The sequence below is a fragment of the Melanostigma gelatinosum genome, assembly GCF_949748355.1.
Source record: "Melanostigma gelatinosum genome assembly, chromosome: 18".
Classification (NCBI taxonomy): Eukaryota; Metazoa; Chordata; class Actinopteri; order Perciformes; family Zoarcidae; genus Melanostigma; species Melanostigma gelatinosum.
Genome location: NC_136651.1, coordinates 5205669 through 5227604, shown reverse-complemented (window position 1 = coordinate 5227604; position 21936 = coordinate 5205669). Strand labels below are relative to the sequence as shown.

The 21936-nt window shown below is 45.3% G+C and overlaps 3 protein-coding genes across 3 annotated transcripts; 1 reads left to right on the top strand and 2 right to left on the bottom strand.

Annotated features, from left to right (window-relative positions):
* Positions 1–138: 138 nt before the first annotated feature.
* nup188 (nucleoporin 188) lies at positions 139–12591 on the bottom strand. Its single transcript, XM_079289068.1, has 43 exons — positions 12494–12591; positions 11368–11422; positions 11123–11196; positions 10954–11038; positions 10761–10841; positions 10518–10562; positions 10334–10426; positions 10113–10232; positions 9814–10025; positions 9598–9712; positions 9271–9471; positions 8883–8963; positions 8701–8793; positions 8472–8591; positions 8261–8387; positions 8022–8180; positions 7790–7916; positions 7611–7698; positions 7443–7519; positions 7231–7345; positions 6970–7090; positions 6812–6878; positions 6316–6441; positions 5980–6220; positions 5686–5892; positions 5435–5604; positions 5265–5334; positions 5117–5184; positions 4836–5031; positions 4230–4307; positions 4054–4139; positions 3805–3941; positions 3534–3712; positions 3131–3331; positions 2880–2972; positions 2620–2772; positions 2311–2448; positions 2137–2211; positions 1805–2020; positions 1517–1648; positions 1365–1438; positions 1138–1267; positions 139–943 (listed from the first exon to the last, which is right to left on the bottom strand). Exons 1-43 carry the CDS (start codon positions 12517–12519, stop codon positions 764–766), a joined length of 5232 nt encoding a protein of 1743 aa, XP_079145194.1. The 5' UTR covers positions 12520–12591; the 3' UTR covers positions 139–763.
* Positions 12592–12944: 353 nt separating this feature from the next.
* On the top strand, positions 12945–15328 carry dolk (dolichol kinase). Its single transcript, XM_079289234.1, has 2 exons — positions 12945–13086; positions 13608–15328. The coding sequence occupies exon 2, from the start codon at positions 13722–13724 to the stop codon at positions 15312–15314; it is 1593 nt and encodes a 530-aa protein (XP_079145360.1). The 5' UTR covers positions 12945–13086; positions 13608–13721; the 3' UTR covers positions 15315–15328.
* A 15-nt stretch (positions 15329–15343) lies between these two features.
* Positions 15344–19906, bottom strand: phyhd1 (phytanoyl-CoA dioxygenase domain containing 1). Its single transcript, XM_079289235.1, has 11 exons — positions 19786–19906; positions 18873–19031; positions 18540–18615; positions 18422–18469; positions 18275–18330; positions 18129–18191; positions 18031–18052; positions 17818–17946; positions 17597–17713; positions 17242–17368; positions 15344–17023 (listed from the first exon to the last, which is right to left on the bottom strand). The coding sequence occupies exons 1-11, from the start codon at positions 19816–19818 to the stop codon at positions 16975–16977; spliced, it is 879 nt and encodes a 292-aa protein (XP_079145361.1). The 5' UTR covers positions 19819–19906; the 3' UTR covers positions 15344–16974.
* Between the last annotated feature and the right edge of the window lie 2030 nt (positions 19907–21936).

Here is a 21936-nt window from a genome sequence, read left to right as displayed (position 1 = left end):
GTTTATTTTTAAAGAGAACACGAGTAAAAAACAATTCCTTCATTTAAAATATTTGTTTTGTTTATGTATTGGCTGGTTTAGGAGTATTTCGTGTTCAGTGAAAAATGGTAATGATGAAACCCAATTGCAGTACAAAAGTCCCTTTATTAGCATATACATTTGTTTTTAAGTACAAATCTTGGTTGCCGCTTCAAAATGTATACATAGATAAGCACAGATAAGAAAGTTCAGAACAAGATTTATTGAAAATTAAGAGAATTAGAAAAGGTATAATGGAGCTTAACAGAACAATGAAGGTCTAATTATTTTTAAGTAGCACTTGAAACATGTCTGGTCATTACGTATCATCAAAGTGACCTATAAAACTAGGCCTTGGAAAGACAAAACCAGTCAATGACTGATGTTTAGTAGCACCAAGATCTACAAACTCAGGTCTCTCCATAAAACACTTCTTTTTTTTTTTTTTTTTTTTTTTTTTTTTTTTTTTACAATCTTCTCGTTGGCCTTTTAAAGTAAACACTTTGGTTGTGGTCATGTCAAATTTAGTTACAACAGCAGTTTTGACAAGATGACATGTTCTGCAAATTATGGTTCCAATCATTACATCACATTAGAATAAACACGCTCACTCTCAGTCACACATTTGTGCAAATTCAACTACTGCAATAACTGTTCATAAGAATGTTTTCTGATGGCACTACTGGAGGTACATCAACAACGTTAGGGGGTTTCCTCGTTTGTGCCTCCTAATGGAAATCTATGTCTACCTCTGCACGAGTCTTACGAAGGCCTGAACAAGCTGGATTAACGGCTCCTGGCCTTCATGGCTGGCCTTAGAGCCCGGTGTGGGTGGCTTGGATTGGGTGGAGGGGAGGATGCTGCTGGCCGGAGATGATGGAGAGCCCCTGCGGAAGTGGCGGGAAAGGCTCGAGAGTAGAGTGCTCTGGTGGTGGGAAAAAAAGACATATTCAATATGTTTTTGTAAAGAATAAGTCGGGGGTTATTGTGTTTTCCTCTTATCGTCAACAAAATAAATGAAGACCAAAACCATCTATGCGTCAGTCCCGACTCAACACTTTGTGACATATTGTGACTCTTAAAAAGCATACAGAAGACTTCAAAGAAATGATGTCTCACCAGTTCAGAGCTGAGCTCCTGTTTGAGTCTTTGTTTGTCTCGGGGGAGGATGGAGGGATCTTTGAGACATCGAACAGCCTGAGAGATCAGCACGTAGAAACAGTTTTCCATGGTGAACATCAGCAAGGACCTGAAGAAAAAGAAGCTAGTGTAAACTGAAAGTTCTGAAGCAAAACAAAGAAGTGAAATGAATAATAGTTAAATAGTTGGAAATAAACTTTACTCACTTCAGAGCTTGGATCTCCTCTGATGAGGCCAGTGAGGCTATGCTCAATGAAACCGGCTCTTTCTTCTTCTCCATCTATGAAAGGGGAAAAAAGCCGGTCAGGGATCTGCTGTAGGGGGGCTGTAAATTACTACATTCACGTTGAACATCTACCTCGCTCAACATGCTCAGGGCCACGTTGATGGCGGCCAGCAGGGTCCCGAACGAAGGAGGCACGTCGGGGTCAAACGCCGGAGTCGTGAAACTGAGCACAAACAGGGTTCGATACTCTGCCAGGTCCATACTCTGACACACAGGCCGGGACACAAAGCAGCATCATGTTGTCTTTTATGCAAAGGTATGAACACAGAAACAGTTTCTTGTGACACTGATGGAAATATAACTAATTATTAGACTCATTTTGGAGAAAGAGGAACCGTGGAGCAGAGAAAGGAGGCTGACCTGGTCCAGGAGTATCTGGCAGCAGTCTGGAGTGAAGTGTTGCAGAGTTGCCAGGGTTTTGCTGAGGATCTTCAGAAGACTGCACTGCACCGCCAACAAGGCCTTCTGCTCAGCCTCCTCTCTCTCACCTCCACCGGCTGCTTCTTTAGACGGGGTTTGGGGCGCTCGCTGCGTCCTGGGATGGGGAACGGGAGGCAACGCTTCGCCATTTTTGGCCTAAAAAGAAATCCAAAACAAACTCTTTGCATGTCACGTTGGTTATAATACAGAACAGAAATGTAATGATGCTGCAGTGCTTGTCACTATCAAATCATATATTCCTGGTTTCTGACCTGGAGGTAGTGATGCAGCATCTTCTTGCTGTGGAGCAGATACGTGCAGGTCTGGCACAGATAGCACAGGTTTACCTGCAGGGAGGAGACAGAAAGACACACGCTGACTAACTGAACACTGAAGTGTTGCTGTGGTGTTATCTCTGCTGACGAGGCGCTTTCCTCTGGACTTACCTGTACATCTCTGAGCAGTTTGGGCAGGTGGAACTGCCACTCCTTACAGAAGCTCGAGAGCTGCAGCAGGAAACCAACTGTGTGATCGGCCTCGTCCAAACACGCCAGGCTCTGCACTGTCCGCACTGCATTCAGACACTGAGCGGGAGACAAAGGGTTAACGTGAAGCATTAGTAATGCCATCGTCAACAAGAAAAACAACATCCAGATTTTTAGGGAGCGAAGGAGCATTTTTCACTGTTGCCTACATTTTTTAGATCGATCAATTCATCAATCTATGCAACAGGACAACTTTTGTAACTGTTATACCTGTAGTATGCGTTCTTGATGTACTCCGACAAAGTCCAGGGCATCGTTGATGAAGTTGTAGCGCAGCGTCTTGAGCAGACTCTCCATTAAAGACATGCAGAGGCGGTACACACCCGGCCAGCAGGCGGAGTCCTGGGACTTCCGGGAGAAACTCTGCTCAGAGACGTGGACATATTACACGATGTTAATGCAGCGCTGTGTGATAAGCAAGGCAGATAAATGCTTCTGTAAAGGGATCGCTACAATAACATTTTCATTACCTGTGATGCTCCGTTTGAAGTCACCTCATAGACACTCAGCAGAGGGAGGCAGATCGTCTGGATGACTCCAGCTCCAGCGACAGCAGCTGCCCCCTGGAGGACAAATGAAGACACCCTCAACATTCAACAGCTTAAGTAGGAATATTTAGATAGACGAACGCATCGATGTTTTTGGTCTTTTCACAGCATTTATGAAGAACATAAAAACATCAGCCGTATCCTTTAATTGTCAGTGAGAAGAAAGTGTTTACCTGAGGAGTGCGGGCCAGTGTGAGCAGCAGGTGAAGTGCAGCCTCGGTGAAGTAGAGGTTGTGTTTGGATCGCAGGCTGAGCTCAACGGCGCTGAGCACCGAGGGGAGAACTGGAATCTTCCTCATCACCGAGACCCAATGCTCACCATCCTCATCGGTGCGGCACAGCTCCTTCGCTAAGTGCAGAGCTAGCACACACACCTGATTAAAAAAGAGAGAGAACATTTTACTTTATGTTGGGAAAAAAATGATATCTAAAAACTTGACATCTGTTGAATCATTGGCTTGAATATGAGACTTTTAGACTCCTCTGGAAGGAGGGACATGGAACCAAAGCAGATGTTTTCAGTGTGAAAAACACCGGCAAACAAAACCTCCGTCCATCACTCCTGCCTCAGCTCACCCCGTCTCTCTGGTCCTTCTGTGGGCCGCGAAAAGAGTCGGTCTCCATACTGTCCTCGTCCTCCACCGCATCTCCCATCTGGCTCATGTGACGAGTATCGTCGATGAGCGACAGGGCCTCGTCTTTCACCGTTTCACACACAGACAGCAGCAGCTGGGGCAGCTGGGAAATTTCTCCGCCTAGTTGACAAACATAAATCAATCAACAAAAATATTGGGACTACATACCACTGACACAGACAACAGAAGACACACACACACACGCCTCTTACCCTGAATCTGCAGCACAGAAATGAGCGCAGAGAAGATTTTGGCTTTGGTTCTCTCCATCATATGCTGCTCAGCTTGCAGGACACTCTCCAGGATCAGGGAGAGGGGAGACAGGATGTCAGGAGCTGTTGCTACCACACTGCAGACACGGAGATAGCAAAACAGAGTTCATCAGAGATCAAATAGTTAGGATACGAGTGTGCGTTTAAGGAAACCTATTAAATCTCTCTGTCAAATGCATGAAGACGCACCTCCTCCACTGTTTGAGGAGGATGAGCAGTAGAGTGGCCATCATGGATCCAAGATGAAGACAAGACACAGATATGGGTGTCGTCAGCTGAAAGAGACACAAAGAGTTCGCAAGTAAAACGGTGATGAGAGGAGAAATACAAAAGAAAAGAAAAGATATTGTGCTCCGATGACTTACAGCAGCTTTGGCCCCATCCAGGACATCCATGAACAGCTTCAGTTTGGTCGAGTCCTCCGTTAGCTGCATCACATCGGACTGAAAACATACCGATGAGCATTGCATCACATTCTCATACGGTTCCATCAAATATGAGATTTAATTTGTAGAAAAACCTCACTGTAAAAAGGACTGTTGTGTGCGAGACTACTTCTAGGCCACAAGCAGTGACTTCCTTCTCCTGAGGTTGCCATGCAATAGTCATTTAGTTTAAACAAAAACCAAAGTGTTAAACAAATGCTATTTCATCTATTATTTAGTGAGCTTTAAAAGGTGCTGGTAGGTGGATTTTGTTACTTTTGGACAGAGACTGTCTAACTGTTTGCCCCCGTTTCAGGTGTTAATGCTGAGCTGAACTAACCAGCCATCGGCTGTATTGATCTTCTCATCAAAGAAATCAAAAAGGAAATTTCCCAAAATGTTGAAATATTCCTTGAAGTAGCGAGGGTTTGAACTTCACTCTCTAGCTCTTTTTTCATGATTGAAACAACTATTTCTGTAATGTTTCACGTGAACGACTGAGTGCATCTCTAGTAATGTGCGTGTTATGAAAGTATCGATACATACGTGGGTTGTGGAAAGAATTAGAAGCATCCGCCAGGCAGAGATTAACATCTGGGTCTCAGGGAAGGAGCAGATGCCTTCCTCCTCCATCTCCGCTACGTGGCACACTAAAGACTTGACGTACTGGGACCAGTACTCGTATCGTCGTGCATTGGAAAACTTCTGAAGCCCATCCTTCAGAGACTGCCCCAAGGAGCCGCTGTTAACAACACAGACACACTCAACATCAGTTATGGGAGGTATGAGCTTCATGAAAGTGATAAATAAGGGAAGACAGAATTTACCTGACAACATAGTAGATCTCAAGGCCAATGATTTTCATGACAAAAGCACACGTCTCCAGAACACAAGGCTGAAAGTCAAATACAATTCTTAAATTGACATCTTAAATAATGCATCACGATTACAGCAGCGTAGGAAAGAGTGCAATACCTCTGTGGTATCTGAAGGGGGAGTGAGGGTTCCAAAGAGAGGCGTTGTCAGATTTTCCCAAAACCTCTCTCTGTGTAAAAACAAACAAACCCAGAGATATATTCATCAAACTCCATTACTCAGCACATATTTTTGGAGGCCAAAGTAATTGTCTGAGACAATGTGCTTACTTGGTACGTAGCACAGAGATGGCGCTATCTCTGCGATCCTGCCAGAGGGCCAGCAGGAAGGCCAGAGCCGCTCGGTGGAGCAGCGGGGGACACCAGTACTTCCCCTGCTGTTTGGAGTCTATCAGCTCCAGCACCGCATGAAGACAGCTCCACTCACCGAGCAGGAACTCCTACAGAAACAAAACCATAGTTTGAATCCAGATGCAGCACTGCAAACAGTAAAAAACGAACATTATCCCTGCCGTTCATACCTTTGACCCCTCCATCCCATCTTTTACTTCCAGGTTGAGGAAGAGCTCGATGAGGCCGGGCTGGGTTTCCACAGCCACGGTGAGGAACTCCAGGATCATGACCTTGATCCTCATGTCTTCCATCTTGCTCTGCAGCCGAGTGAGAAACGCGTCCCTGATGGGCGCCGCATCGCTGCCAAGGCAAGCGTAGACTGACATAGGAGCCACCTACAGACAAAACATGTTGAACATTGTGAATATTTACTGTTGTTCAAAGTCACGTTCAACAAATGCGTACAGATCGGAAGTCCTTACTGTGGCGAGCCTTTTGAGCAGCTGGATTGCCAGGCGAGGCAGCGCCGGGTCGTGTTTGTGGTAAATGTACTTGGCCAAGACAACTATGAGATTATTGCCATGGCCGCCGTGTTGCGTCAGGGCCTGCTCCAGAGGGGACACGACGTCAGACGGCGGCTTCAGGCGGATGACGTTGTTGGTGACGGAGAAAGCCAGCTTGACCGTCTGGATCAGGATCTGACCGGGACCCTCGGCGCCACAGCTGGACAAGAGAAGCAAAAATATACATATAACTGGTGACTTTCCAAACATGACACCAAAACGAGTGTCAATGTAAAGATGGTTTTGTCTGTTCACCTGCTGGGCTGTGCAGCCAGGACCATGTCTATGGTGTCCACTCCAACTCCCATGATATTGACGACTGCCTGTCCAGCCTCAGTGTTCGCCAGGCTGTAGATGCACAGAGACTGCAGGGTGGGAGTGCTGCAGCAGGGGGAAACAAAATGTATCAACAACTTAACAAATAAATCAAAGGGAGAATTTTTATATAAAAAAAAACTACGTATAGATGCAAACAAAAATAATCCCTCTTAATCATCACTTATGACCACTAGAAGAGGCTGTGTCTGTATCTGCAGATATCCTGTTTTGGATCTTTTCAGTTCGCTATGTGCAGGACGTTTCTGGCCGTTTAGCTCCATAACAACCAGGTGACAGATGGTAAGCACACAGCCGAGAGGAGGCTACAAAAATGGCGGACAATTAATCCGCATCAATTTTAACAATCAATTAGCTTTCTATCAACTAATTCATTCAAGATAAACATTTTTAATCCCAGCAGACTTCTCCTTACCTGCCCTGGTCCTCTCCCTCTGGACTCAGGTTGAGAATGGCATGAATCAGCTCCAAGATGAGACAGCCTGCAGCGACACAGAGCAGCCGGTGGTTTTAACTTTCATTTTACAGTCTGGAGGAAAGAAACTTGCCACAGCTGTAGACATGTGCCCTTACCTATCCTCTCCCTGACTCCATAGGTGTTGTAACGCCACTTGTGATAAGTGGGCAGCATCTCCTTCAACACCAGCAGCACACAGGGGATCAGGCCTTTGTTCTGAGTGCTGCCAAGCTGACCCTGAAACAAGAGATAAAATGTAATTATAGTGGCAGGACGCCATGTTTACACCTTAAAAGATTAACATTTTTGCCTTTATTGTATTTTAAATTGCACCAGTCAGCTCACTGGCCAGAAAACAATTGAGTAAAACGTGTTACCTTGACCAAGGTTGTAAGGAGACGAAGGAAGGCGATGGTCACAGCATACTCCCCCCTGGGCTGCTCAATCTGGACCAGCAGGGTGCCATAGTTACCTGCCTTCATCCCTTCAGCACTAGAAAACAAAACGGTTTTGTTCAATCGTTTTTACTTCCCCCAAAACATGAAAGTCTGATTTAAATTTGCCGGGCAAATCAGGAAGCACTCGGTACCTTAAACACTGAGGCATGCTGGTCAAGGGGCTGGAGGCGAATGGGAGGAAACCTGTGTGGTGCAGACTGGACCACACCTGAAGAGAAAACAAAAAGAATAGAAGATTCAGTGACTTTAAATCCTTAATATTAGCTCCTGTTCACACTGGAAGGACCCAGCACACACACCTTCCCAGGCATCCGAGCAGCCAGTACAGAGAGGCAGTTCACACAGGAGGCGATCACGTCCACTGGAGGGTTGATGACTGACGTTAACCTAACAGACGCACAAACGACGAGCCAAATGAATACAAAATAACCATCACACTCTTAAGAGTTTGATAAGCGTCTCTGTAAAGGGAGGATACCTCTGCAGCAACATGTAGATGCGTGAAGTGAGAGGCAACAGACAATCCGACACAGTCCAGTCTGTGCTTATGATCTTATGGACTAGATCCAGGATGGGCTTCACACGCGCACAGTGAGCTAGAACATCTGGCACAAGAAAGGGCAGACACACAGATAAACGATGTGTTGGCAATAACTAAAACATAGCATTGATCTATGCGTGCGAGAATATATGAACAAACAGTTGTGTACCTGCAGTTGATACAACATGGAGCAGCATCTCCACCTCACAGGTGAAGAGCGTCCAGGAGCTGTACGAGTGTTCCCAGCGCACCACGTAGCCTTGTTCGCCTCCGATCATCACCTGGCCCAGCACTCCCTGTGGCATCCACAGGTTAGTCTGCCCCGAGCCTGACGGTTGGGACAACATGTTATAGCAAGAGAAATATCGAATCTTAAATCTTCTTTACAATACAAAATAAAGAACACACCGAGCGGGTAGAGGAGTTTAGGTGTTTGTCTCTTCCACAGTGTCTCGTCATCCTTGGAGATGATGTCATTGGGCTTATGTTTGTAAACTTGCGTGTAGAAGGACATCTTATCCAAAAAGTTGTAAACCTGTAAATACAACAACATTGTTAAACCATTTACAGCGGGAATATTTGAGTGTGTAAATGTCTGAGTATAATATGTGAAATCTACCTTTGTAACAGTCGACTTGTTTGACAGAAGTGCAGTTAGAAGCTGCAACAGCGGTCCGATCTTATGGGGGAACAATCCGACCGCACTGTCCAGGATCATTCCCAATCCCATGTTTGGTTTCTGGATTCAGAATTTGACACACAGGACAGATTGTCAAGAATTTGGGGATTCCATCCAATTTCATACCTTAAGAGCTCTTCTTTCGGTCTCGTTCTTTCTTTTTTCTCACCATTTCCCAAAAGACTTCAGCCAGACTGGGAGCAGAGAGGACCTCACAGGCAGCATCGATCAGGTGGGAGCACTGTGTCGCCACACCATCAGTCTGTCACATGCATTACATGAAGGCAAGTTACAAATAAGAACGTGAGCGAGAACTTTTAACATGTAGAACTGAAAAATCTGGATGTGTACCTGCAGGCTTTCCTCTTCAAATGAAGTGATCACAAAAGAGAGAAGACCATAGATACACATCTTCGCTGTGCTGGCTGTGCACTGGAGAGAACAAAAAGAGGTGACAGACAAAATGTACTTTAGTATATCGTAGACGTTGATACATGCTGGTACAGCAAAGTATATTTTCTTTACTTCAATGTCTGGCTGCACTGTAAATATACACCACAGCTTGAGGGGTATGATTATGAAACCTGAAGTCTGATTTAGCTCAGACTCTGACTATAAAACTAATCAAAGTGAAAAGACAGTAATCATTAAAGAGTTTTCCTTTAACTTGAAGTTATAGATTTTTTCCCCACCTTCTAAAGAACTAGTTCTGACCAAGTCTGTATCTATGTCCGCTTACATTATTCCCTGAGACTCCGAGGCCTTTCAGCATGGTTGAAATGTACTTGAAAACCCCCAGCTGCAGGGCGGTGTTGCCTATCCTCCGGATCACGGGGATGGACTCGTCTGGTCTCAGAGTGTGTCTCAGCAGGACCCAGGCCAGCAGCACCGGCCCGTGATGAGGGATGTCGCCAAATGTCAACAGCAGCTGATCCATCTCCTGGACGAAACAAGAGGAAATATGGAGGTTTATGCGTCTGTGTGGTGTATTCTACCTGCCTGAATCAGTTCACACACTGTACGGTTACTTTACAGAACATTTATGTTGTAGAGACTGGGGTCAAACCTTGATGACGTCGGGAGCGTTGGAGAACTGATGCTGCTCCGTACAGTCTTCGAGAGCACACTTGTGCAGGAAGTCTATGTCCATTCCCTCGACCAGGATGAGAGAGCTCAAATATCTGCAGGCCAAAACAGACATGTTGTTTGCACGATACTGGGCGAGAGCTCACTTTAAACTTATGAGCTTCACATCCACACAGACACTATGAGGAGCTCCTACCCAATGCGGTCAACCAGCGAGTCCATGCTCTTGTCCACTAGGTGTCTGTTGGTCTGCCGCAGCCCGAAGCCTTCTAATTTGAACATTTTGGTGAAGCTCAGCAGGTCGGATGGGCTCATCTCAAAGTAGGCGTAATACAGAAAGATGATCTCCAGCAGCAGAGACTGTTCCCTCAGACACTGCAGGAACCACAGTGACACCTGCCGCTCCGTCTTAAAACAACATTTAAATAACAATATCACCATCTGAGTAAAATGTTACAATGTACAGCACAGCATTGATATGAACCAAATTATCACCATGAGGTTTCCGTGAGTTTCCCATGTTGGTGCTTCTGCTTTGAAGAGGTTTTCAAACTGCAACTGGTACCGGCTCACCAGGTCCTTCTCCAGTTTATTGACACAGTTGCTGTACTCCGCCTGGACAAAAACAAACGCATCCAGTGTTACTTTACAGAAGCAACAACAAATACACATATTTTCAGGGCAGAAATGTGACCCAAAAACCAGCTGCCTCTCACCCTGTAGGGATGTCGCTCATCCTGAAAGTATGTGAGTAGGAGCAGGACACATCTGAGCAGACACATGCGCTCCTCGTAGTAATAGTCAGCTACCTGCGAGTACAAACACAGGACGTACAACTATCACGCTGAATCATGTGAAACTCTACAGCAGGTGTAAATGGCTGCAGATCTCTGTACTGACCTTCAGTAGCAGTGCCTGGCTCTGTCGCTCATCCTTGAGAACAACCTGCATAGAAGACTCTGTTAGCCAACATCTGAATGTCTTTCATCGTAATATATAGGTATATTTAAAGTGATATTACGTTATATTTTTTCTGTAAAAACTGCATTTGACAGGTACTTTTTTGTTTGTGCGCCAAGATGTCAGACAAGACACATTTCATCACAACTGAAACATAAAATCTTAAAAAGTGGGGACAGACACCTTCAAGGAATTGCGTGTTCCTCTGTAGTCCTCCTGTAGGTAACACTGTAACAGCTGCACACTCTGTTGTTCATCAAGAGCCTGTAACAGTGTTAAAGCATTACATTATGATCAAATCATCATGAAGTGCACCACCAAATGAAGAAAGTAAATCTGATATTTTTTACATTAAACAAGCATGTTTTACTCTTACCAATAGTTTACTGATCCGCAGACCAAAATCCTTCAATGGTTGTGCGACATCTTTGTTCTCCTTCACTTTCCCAGCAGAGGATGAGCTACAACAGATGATGCAGACAGTCATCATTTACATTGTTATGAATAGTAGTGGATTTGATGTTAGGATACAATAACCAACATACCTGGGTGGCTTATAGTAATTGAGTCCTTGATGCAGTCTGTCCCAGTGTCTGTCCAGCTCTGCCTCTATTTGAGCCTGGGACCATTAAACATGTCACATCAAGAGGGAAAATCAGTTCTGTTATCTAAATAATATCTTGTGAGTGGATAAGAAATATATTTGTTATCCATCATAAACGCTGACTCAACCTCCTTCACAGAACTCGTGCATATACGGCCCATAAGGACGTCTGGCAAGTAGACATACCTGCTCTCGCAATGCAGATCTTCCCAGCAATATGGTCCATAGTTCTCGACTGCTCCTATGGGAATAAAGGGTATATTTTAGCAAATAAATGATTTATTTTACACGGGAGAGCAGCTATCACTTCATGAAGTACAAGTTCATCTAATTGACGGATTAAGAGATGATTTACACTGATATAAATGAGTCAACAGTCAGACCATTCTAAACTATTCTTTAGATATTTGGCCCTGTCAGATATGCCTGTATATCCATCTATATAAATATATACACATACATGTTTTGGGCTTATCCAGTTAAATGCCTGACAGATCAAAATCATACATTTATTTCCATGTACCAGCTGAGAGACAGTGCTTGTACACACTGATACACAGAGTTGATGCACTGTAGGTGTCTATAAAACGAATGGCTATGTAGCGTTACAGATACATGCTGTGAAGCCCTTAATACGCCTGTATGTTGTGCTGCTGTGCGTTTTATAACTCATATATTGTAAAGATAATGGATGCATTTTAAACACTCTTTAAAAATAACATCTTAAACTTAAGGAGTTAATTTTAACTGTGTACAACGTCCAGTTGATTTGATTTATCAACAGGTCGGAGGCTGAAGTCGTTAATGTGGCGGTGACATGTGTCCATTATTAAACTTTGTAAAAGCGAAACATTACATCGCTTAACAGTTACATTATAGTAATGTAAGCTAACGTACTTTGTCATTGTCCCCTCCATGCTCAAACCTAGCGTCACTCTCTTCTCAGTCACAACTAACCAGTAGCCGGTTATTGGAACTAATTAAGAGGCACTTTAACTAGAAAAAAGCTCGTCTGCTCCTCGTCCAGTGAAAAAACCCAGTTATAGTTTACGAGTCAACTTCACAGACATGTTGTCATGCTGCTGACACACCGCGCTGCTGAAAAGCCATTCAAATGTCCAACTGCTGGCCGTTGCTAAGCTAAGTTAGCATGGAGCTAATAACTCAAAAGACACCTTGTAAAACATAAATGTTACTATCGATAGAGCTTAATAAAGAGACACGTTGTGTAGAAATGTCTGCTCGCTGGTAAATACTTTAAAACTATTTTAGCAACGCAATCGTTAGCTAAAGTTTGTTGCCATCTGCCTACCTGACGCTCATCTCTGATTCCGCCATCTTCGTTCCTGTTCTGTGATTGGTTGACGTGCTGGATCGTCATCGCCATCGTAGGCACTTGCTTCTTCGCTGGTATTCTTATTGTTGCACTGCTGCCTACAGTTGTATGATTACTGCCACCTGCTGGAATGAAATGAATCCAAACGCTTCACTTAATTCTCCCGTAAGCACATTTAAAACTAAAATAAAACATCTACATCTCTACACATTTAATCCATTATAAGTATGTGTTCGTATATGTTGTTAAGTGTGATTTATATCATATACTGAACTAGCTATTATGCAAATAAGTGTGTCGCTTAATAAAAAATATATACACAGCATTCAATTTCATCACGAAACAATATCTGAATTTATTGAATTTATAAATATAACAAAAAATAAAATAAAACCACGCCTTTAAGAGATCGTTAGGGTGGCACCACGTGACCCGGCTGTCAAACATGGCCCCCTCCTTCTGGGTGTGAGGGAAACGACAGCTGACAAAGGAAAGAAATCTGTCAAAAAAGGACGGCGCCCATTCGGTTCAACACCGCGCCTCTGTGCAGATAACACTGCACGTATGTGGTATGTTCGCTCGTCTTTGTCAGCCTGCTTTTCGTTTCCTGTCCGCCTGCAGTGTTGCCCTCTGTGGCGTTATGATAACTCAGCTCTATTCCGCTGCTAGCTTGATGCCGTCCGACGTTGCAGCATCCCTGTGTGGCTTGCATTCCTATGGTTAGTAGGAGTTAGCTGGTCCACGCTGCGCAGTATTAGCATGGCTCATAACAAATGACCGGATACGTTTTTCTTCTTCTGTATCTCTAAAGGTTGCAGCTGATCTAGTCAGAGCATGCTCCGAGGTTTAGTTCATGTGCTCTTAGGTGTGTGTGTGTGTGTTTCACTCATGACTTGGGGAATGTTCAGTGTGGCCATAGTTCATGACAGAAAGCAGATAAAGGATGAGCAAGGTTCACTGTGAGGAGAAGCTAACATAACTCATGGTCTCAGTACACTCAGTCACAACACTACTGGACTCATTAATGCATATTTAAATTTTTATATTCTTGTAGTGATTTGTTTATTCCCGTCCTCCCTTTCTTTTCTAGATATCCTTGGCAAGTGAAAAGTGGCTGAAAATGATTAAGTGTGCCAGAGAGAGGAAGTGACAGAAGTTCATTGTTGCAGACCATCTGTTCAGACCAACCCGTCCTGCCTTCACAATGATCGTCCGCCCTGCAGCCATTCTGATCAACCCGGTGCTCGTGGAGTCCGCCGTGGTTCTGGCCATGTTGCTGTGTGTCCACATGGCGATCTGGAACCAGCACTCCTGGTGCTGCATAGCCCTCTTCGTGCAGGCTTTCTACGTACAGCACAAATGGGACCGCCTGCTCCGGTCCGGGGCCGCCGTGTTCCAGTTCCGCCCTTCAGCGAACAGCGGCATCGTCCCGGCCTCCATGGTGATGCCTCTACTGGGCCTGGCGCTGAAAGAAAAGTGCACCGCCTCGGGGAATGTCTACTTTGAGCGCTTCTCCATGGTGCTCACCATCACCGGCATGTGTCTGGCTCTGTTCCTCTCGTTGATCGCGCTGGGCGTCACCAGACCCGTGCCCACCAACACTTGCGTGATCGCCGGCGTGGCCAGCAGTGCGATTCTCTACACGGCGAAACAGACGCTGACGGTGTCGGAGGTCATCGAGGTGTTGGAGGTGCTGTTGATCTTCGTTTATCTCAGCCTGATCGTGCTTTACCTGCTGCCGCGCTGCCTCACGCCCGGAGAGGCGCTCCTCATCGTGGGCGGAATCAGCTTCATCGTCAACCAGCTCATCAAGCGCTCCCTGAACCTGGCGGAGGTCAAAGGTGATCCGGTGAACTATTTCCTGCCGGTCGTGGTGGTGGGCTCGCTGCTGCTGGGGGTGTTCTTCGCCCTGCTCTTCTGCTTCATGGAGTCCGAGACCTGGGTGTCGTCGCTCTTCTTCCACATGATGACGGCCGTCCTGGGTCTGGGGATCCTCATGCCGTGGCTCGCCCTGTTCATCGGCCGGCACCCCATCATGTGGCTGCTGGACTTCGTCACGTTAAATGACCGAAGACTTTACCTGCTGGGGTACTGGCTGTTTCTGGCTGTCGTGGCCACTTGCGTTGTGCTGCACCAGAACTACCAGCGCCAGTCAGGCTCCAAGAAGCACCAGGCCTCCACCGTTGTCAGAAAGTACTTCCACCTGATCGTGGTGGCCACGTATGTTCCGGGTCTGGTGTACGACAGGCAGCTGCTTCACGTGGCGTCCGTGGGCTGCTTGGCCATTTTCCTGTTCCTGGAGTACGTGCGGTACTTTCGGATCAGGCCGCTGGGTCAGCTGCTCAGGCAGCTGCTCACCTTGTTCCTGGACGAGCGGGATTCTGGGCCTCTGATTCTGACCCACGTGTACCTGCTGCTGGGCATGTCCCTGCCCATTTGGCTGTTCCCCGGGCCCTGCGCCCCTAAGGGGATCCTACCTGGTGCGGGCGGCCTGGTGCCTTACGCGGGTGTGCTGGCCGTGGGGGTCGGGGACACCGTGGCGTCTGTGTTCGGCAGCACCATGGGGGAGATCCGCTGGCCCGGCACTAAGAAGACCGTGGAGGGGACTGCGACGTCCGTGTTCGCCCAGATCGTCGCCGTGGCCATGTTCCTCATCTTCGATGGGAGCATCAATCTGAACTCCACGTACTCGTGGATCGTTTGCTGCATCACTCTGGTGGCCATGCTGGAAGCCTACACCTCGCAAATAGACAACCTCCTACTCCCGCTCTACCTCTTCATCCTGCTGTTGCTTTGACTGGACAGAAGGCACGAAAACAAAATCCCTCCCACTGTCCCCAGCTCTTTAACGGGGGAAGAAAGATTGATGAGTTTGGGGTAAAAAAAAAAAAAAAGCGTAAGAAGTATGGAAAGAATTGATAGAAGTAACAGAAGTCTCTTTAGGGCACAAGAAACGAATAGTTTAGAGCCGACGGCTTAATCAAGCCGGGTGATGGGGCACTAAATAAATCCGCTCCTCACTTTACGCGGCAGCAGACATGATGTTAGCATGACGTTAGCGACCGTGGCCCTCAGATCACATTTCAGTGTCGGTCGCTTTGAGGAGTGAGACGAATATTTCAGAAGAACTTGCTGAGGAACATGAGTAAGAGCTGCTAATATTCCCTGTCGTGTCACACCTCTGTATTGCCTTTGAAGAACATGATTTAGAGTTAGCTTAGTGATATCTTCATCTTTTCCTCAATCAACATGTTTTTGGTTGTGAGATGACGTCGCCTCCCCCGATGGCAATATGAAGGACTTACTGCTGAAAATATTTGCCTTAAGAAGTATATTTTCTATCACACATGACCTACTGTTGTAGATGAGCGTGACGGCCCCACTCGACTCTTCTTTACAAAGGGCTGGTTTATACTTCTCTGTGGCAGAAAGTCACGATGCTCTTGCATGACACTAATGTGAAATTCGGTACTGTGACATGTACACGGGTATCCTGCAGTGTGTTTCAGTTTGAGGTCTGATTGTACCCCTTAAAGGTACACTTCATATATGCGTGTCCTGACACTAAGCTGTCACACCTGCATATTTTTGTAGATATGCTTTGGGCCAAAAAGAATGCACATAAGCCCTTTTTCTTTATAGCATCTTTCTTTCGCAGTTATTTTATTTAATATTATTTCTACAGAAATATCCACCAACGCCATCAGTTCTCCTGATTCTTGGACGAGGATGGTACGGTCTATAACCTGGAACCTGTTTTCAGAATGAATTACTTAACAGCCTTAATGTTTATGTTCTTCTTTGGAGTTTCTTTTTTAATTATGTATCAATTTATTAGCATGTTCCTACTAGTATGTTGTTTTTGCAATCCTTACATTTTCTAAAATGTAATATCGCATGTTTGGTGCATCAGAGAAGAAAGATCAAATTGACACGCCTCCTATTTTAGTCCATTTCTTTAGCACGTGTTTAATGATGGAGAAGCAGGACCTGTGAAAACAGTCCTTTGGGTTTGATTTTTAAATGAACATAAAAGGCTTCGATGTTGTGGTTGCTGAGCGTTGCTGCATACATTTTAGTTGCTTTTCATTCAAGTTGCGTCTTGAACCATGAACATACTTGAAAATTATGCTTACTGTTGTCTGTAAAAATATGAATCTGCCATCTTGCTTTGACACAAATTTGAAAAAAATAAGAATAAAGTTGGTGAATGACGACATCGATGAGGAGTTGCTGATTAAAAGTAGATTTAAATGTCGGCTGAGTTGTCTCCATGAAAAATAGATCAAAAAGTTTACTCAAACTAATCTTCCAATGTATTAAAACATCTCATTTAAAAACATTGAGACGTTCATGAAGAATGTCGGTTAGTCACCATGAGTCCATATTAACTTTGCTGGCAGCACATTGTCGGGTTAAAAGAGTCTCCATGAACTGCAGCACCAGAAAAAAAACCTTCATTTCACGTAGAGAGGCGGGAAAGGAAGCTCTTCAGTGGGTTGCAACCTTTAAAGACCAAAGAGATGGAAATAAGTTGAGTCACAATGAGACGTAACACAATCCTCCTCTTCCAAATGAAAAGTTGAATTCACGAGCAATAAAAACAACACAAAGGCTGCCGCAGCTGTTGTTGGTCTGACCAGTAGCTTACGGTGGCTAATGTTAATGTAGAAATAGGAATAAAAGAAAGGCCACAGAGCCGGACTGCTCTTATCTGCTCTCACCAGTTGTCAGGGCTCCAGCGGGTGTCCTGGGTTTCCATGAGATGGAAGGTGTAGACGTGGCGAGAGTCCTCTGAGGTGTTTACTGCACTGCGATGCACCACCTCCCCGTGGATCAGGACTACGCCACCTGGACATCCATCAAATGAATTGCTGAGTCTATAAACTGTCCAAAATGATGACTTGTCTGTCTGATCAACTGTCAGAAACCCAAAGACATGAAAACTAGCCAATCCTCACATTCCAAACGGCTGCTGTTGGATGAATTCCTTGAACATTTAATCAATCATTAGAATAGTTGATTAACAGATTAATATGTAGTTTTGTTGATGTATATATTAAATTGAAAGTGAATTACCTTTTTTAACAGGTGCAGCGACAAACTTGTCGTCGGCGTAGGTCTTCTCTCGACCCGTGAAGTCTGTCAGGGGAAACGTGCCCGTTGGTGTTCGCACCATGCGGCGAGAAATGCCACCTGGGCAAAAACATGACTTAACTCCACCAACTCACACAGTATGATGGAGAAACAAAGTAGTGGCTGGAAGCGACAGTGTGAGGTTGGTGATACAGAAAACTTACTGTTGTGTGAGCCCGGGATGAACCACAGGCAGCCATTGTGAACAGTGGCATCTTCCAGGGCGATCCACAGCCCCATAACTCTACCCAGGGGCTCCGTGTACAGAAACGTGGCATCTTGATGCGGCGTGACTAAAAACAAACCAATGCAAGATGTGTCACAGACATAATCTTACATGCGGAGTTCTGTATTCTTCAATCCGTCAGTTTTCTTACCTTCTCCACCGAACCCTGGTTGCTGGAGGAGTGAGAAGGAAAAGTGATGAGCTCCCCATACGAAGACACGGACGGACAGACTGACAGTAAAGCTTTACCTTGAAAATGAACATGCTCTGCAGAACCACAGGACTCATGAGACCCAGCTTCTTCGTCATCCCCTACCAAAAAAACAATTCTGTGTGTTGGTTGTTCTGTGACTCAGCACTTCATGTTCATGGCATCAGCTCAACAGCTCGCTCACCTGGATTTTGGGTGAATGTGTGACTTTTTTGTACAACGGCTCATAGGCATGTAGGGCTGAAAAGACAGCAAAACAAACCGGGATGAGTCATGAACTTTTGAAGCTCTCTGCGCGTGATGTTTTGGAAGATTTGATTTGATAACTCACCATGTCCGACTTTATTGAGCGACCGCTGTTTTGGAACGATGAATTCCCCTGCAGGACAGGACATGCTTGATCCATCTAATTTGGCATTTTACCATTTTTAAAGTGAAACAGAGCTCACCTTTGTCATCAAAAACTCCCTTCTCAAAGAAAAAGCGGATCTTGTCTCCACTGGTGATGAAATAGTCAGCATTCCCCTGCGTTACAAAAGGGAGAGGCACACTGACTAGACTGCTGACATAAGCGTTTTCTATGAAGCTGAAGGGACACACTGAGGGTAAAGTACCTAAAGACTACCCTCATCGTGAAGGGGAACACAAGTGGGGACCTTACCTGCATCTGTTAGCGCGATGTGATGGAAAGCATGTGAGAGAAATATTATGGGACAAAGCTGTGAGTCGCTGACTGAGTGTGTGTTACTCATCTCGCACTGTGCCGGGCTGCATGAGGTCACCTGTGTTTTGAGCTGCTCGTCGTGGTAGGTGGAGAAGGTGGTGCGGCAGTGCCCCGGGACGTCCATGCGCTCCACTATCTCTGCCATCCTTTGCCTCAGCTCGTCGCACTCCCGAGAGGTCAGCAGTCCGTCCAGCACCACGTATCCATCCTCCATGTACTTTAGAACAAGGGAGGAAAGTGCTGCCGAGTCAGAATTTTAGTTTTTCCTTTCATGCATGTGTGCAGTTACTCAGACAAAGATGTTTTCTCAAATTCACATCAAATCTAGGATCAAATCCACAGCATGTATCACCTCAATGTAGGATATTTCCATTTGATTGAACGGTGAATGTCATGGGTTTGAATATTTCACTCAGTGTAAATGATTTAGTCCCAATTAAGAGCTGGGACATGCTGATCCTTCATGCGCTGCCTAGTCACACTAGAGCAACTAACAATTATTTTAATTTAAGAAAGATGAATCTGCCAAATATTTGCCCAAAATATGAAAGAATTTACTGTCAGATAAAATAAGAAAATGCAGGAATAAGAGTGTATTAGCCAAGTGCTCTCCAATGCCTTTAGGGTAAAATCCCTCTTAAAAGGCAGATGTGATGCAATAAACAGGCATTTGCTCGTGCAGACTGCCTCTAACCGGCCACTTGTGGCTGCAGGTTATGTAATGAGCCTGAAATGTGCTGTCACTTAAACTACATGAATGATAACAATACAGTATTGAAGGAATAGGATACAGTGGAGCTAAAACAACAAAGCTCTACACAATTAATAGTATTAAATACAGGTTTCTTTGATAATAGTCTCGTTTTAAGGATATTGTAGCCTATATGAGCATTTTTAAGTGCAGTTAAAGCATACAGTGCACGTCCCGTTAGCTCACTGTAGCCTTGCTTTTTATTTTAATTCAACCTCACCTTCTGCACATCCCGATCCGTCATAAAGTCCATGGTTGTCTGCTCAGAAGGGCTCCAGCTCGGACGGTTAAACTCCAACCAGCAGCCGCTGATTTCCGACCACGTGACACGTCTAAATGAATTAAAGTGTAACCCCGCAGACAGGCCGTAACAGGATTTAGAATTTTAACGCTTTCGTTGCGACACACTTGAGGGACATGAAGCCTGCTGTCGTAGCTCAGCGTGGCCGCTAGATGTCGCTCATGTCGTTGCTGAAAAACCTTCGCATGTGGAAATGGATACAGGTGAACCACAGCGCCATCTGGCGGCCACGCAGGGTTATTGACGCGGCTCAGACGCAGTGGTGGACTGTAACCAGGTATAAGTAAACAAGTAGCTTCCTTCCGTCGTAATTCTGAGGTACTTGTGCTTTATTTGAGTATTTACATTTTATGCTACTAAATACTTACGATATATAAACAGTATAAACTATTTTTTGCTCCAATTTATTTGATTTCACAAAAATCAAATGATTTACTGTATAGATTAAAATACCAAAGAGAAAATTACCACTATGATGCTTTATGATTACATACTTTTCATATGTTTTGGTAACATACTTTTACTGAATATTTAGTGATATTTTCAACATGTACTTACTTTTATATTGCAGCATAATTAGATAGATAGATGTAAACTTTATTTACCCCCAGGGGGAAATTCGTTTGTAGCAGCAGCAATTTACAGAGTAAAATAAAATATAACATATGGAATGCACAATATCTACAGTACAATAAAATACCAGAGCAGATATTGAATTGAAGGAATAGATTAATAGAAGAAAAAAATAAGCTAGAATAGAAATAGAAATGCACAGTATATACCATGAATATAGTGGTATTAATTCAATAAAATGAGCAACTAGTAAACTAAACTAAACAACCTGGACAGTAGAGCCAGGATCACCAACAACAAGCAACAGCCGTGTAGCGTTGTAGTCATGTGAAGGACGACGATCTGGCACGAGGTGTTCTATTATAAAGTCTAATGGCAGAGGGCAGGAATGTTTTTCTGAATCTGTCCTTGTGACAGCGGAGCTGGATCAGTCCGTTGGAGAAAGTGCTCCTCTGTCCCTGCAGGAGGTGGTGGAGAGGGTGGTCCGGGTTATCCAGTATGGATAATAGTTTCTTCAGTGTCCTCCTCTCCACCACCTCTTCCAGATAGTCTTGTCTGCAGCCAATGATGGAGCCGGCCTTCTTAACTAGTTTGTTAAGTCTGTTGGTGTCTCCGGCTCCAATGCTGCTCCCCCAGCAGACTACGGCGAAGTACAGTGCACTGGCCACAACAGACTGCAGAACATCTCCAGCATCTTGCTGCACACGTTGAAGGATCGAAGTTTCCTCAAGAAAAAGAGTCGACTCCTCCCCTTCTTGTACACAGCGTTGATGTTGGTCTTCCAGTTCAGTCTGCTGTTGATGGAGACACTCAGGTACTTGTACTCCTCCACCATGTCCACATCCTCTCCCAGAACTCTCAGCGGTTGTGGAGCCGTCGTCTTCCTCCTGAAGTCGACCACCATCTCTCTGGTCTTGGCCACGTTCAGACGCAGGTGATTTCTACCGGCCCACTCCACAAAGTCCTCCACTACTGCCCTGTACTCCTCCTCCCGTCCATCCCTTATACACCGACCACTGCAGACTCATCAGAGAACTTCTGCAGATGGCATGACCCCGAGTTGTACTGGAAGTCAGTGGTGTACAAGGTGAACAGGAAGGGAGACAGAACAGTTCCCTGTGGGGCTCCAATATCACTGACCACCGTATCAGACAGCACACGGCCCAGTCGGACAAACTGTGGTCTGCCTGTGAGGTAGTCAGTGATCCAGGAGACTGTGGACGCGTTCACCCCCACCACCCGCAGCTGCTCACTCAGCAGCACTGGTTGGATGGTGTTGAATGCACTGGAGAAATCAAAGAAAGTGATTCTCACAGAGCCACCGGTTCATCCAGGTGCGACTGAGCTCGTTGCAGCAGGTAGATGATGGCGTCGTCCACCCCCACACGAGGCTGGCATGCAAATTGCAGAGGGTCCAGTGAGGATTTCACCTGCGGCCGGAGGCGGGCCAAGACCAGCCTCTCCATCACCTTCATCACATGGGATGTGAGGGCAACT

Bases quoted from the DNA above. Each gene is read 5' to 3' on its own strand.
- phyhd1 (XM_079289235.1), bottom strand. From the start codon at position 19,818: ATGGACTTTATGACGGATCGGGATGTGCAGAAG. The intron at 18,616-18,872 runs GTGACCTCATGC...TTTGTAACGCAG, and splicing joins ACGAGCAGCTCAAAACACAG to GGGAATGCTGACTATTTCAT. The intron at 18,331-18,421 runs GTGAGTTATCAA...CTGTCTTTTCAG, and splicing joins GCTCAATAAAGTCGGACATG to CCCTACATGCCTATGAGCCG.
- nup188 (XM_079289068.1), bottom strand. From the start codon at position 12,519: ATGGCGGAATCAGAGATGAGCGTCAG. The intron at 7,346-7,442 runs GTACCGAGTGCT...TTTGTTTTCTAG, and splicing joins AGCATGCCTCAGTGTTTAAG to TGCTGAAGGGATGAAGGCAG. The intron at 1,268-1,364 runs GTGAGTAAAGTT...CTTTTTCTTCAG, and splicing joins GAGGAGATCCAAGCTCTGAA to GTCCTTGCTGATGTTCACCA.
- dolk (XM_079289234.1), top strand. From the start codon at position 13,722: ATGATCGTCCGCCCTGCAGCCATTCTGATCAACCCGGTGCTCGTGGAG.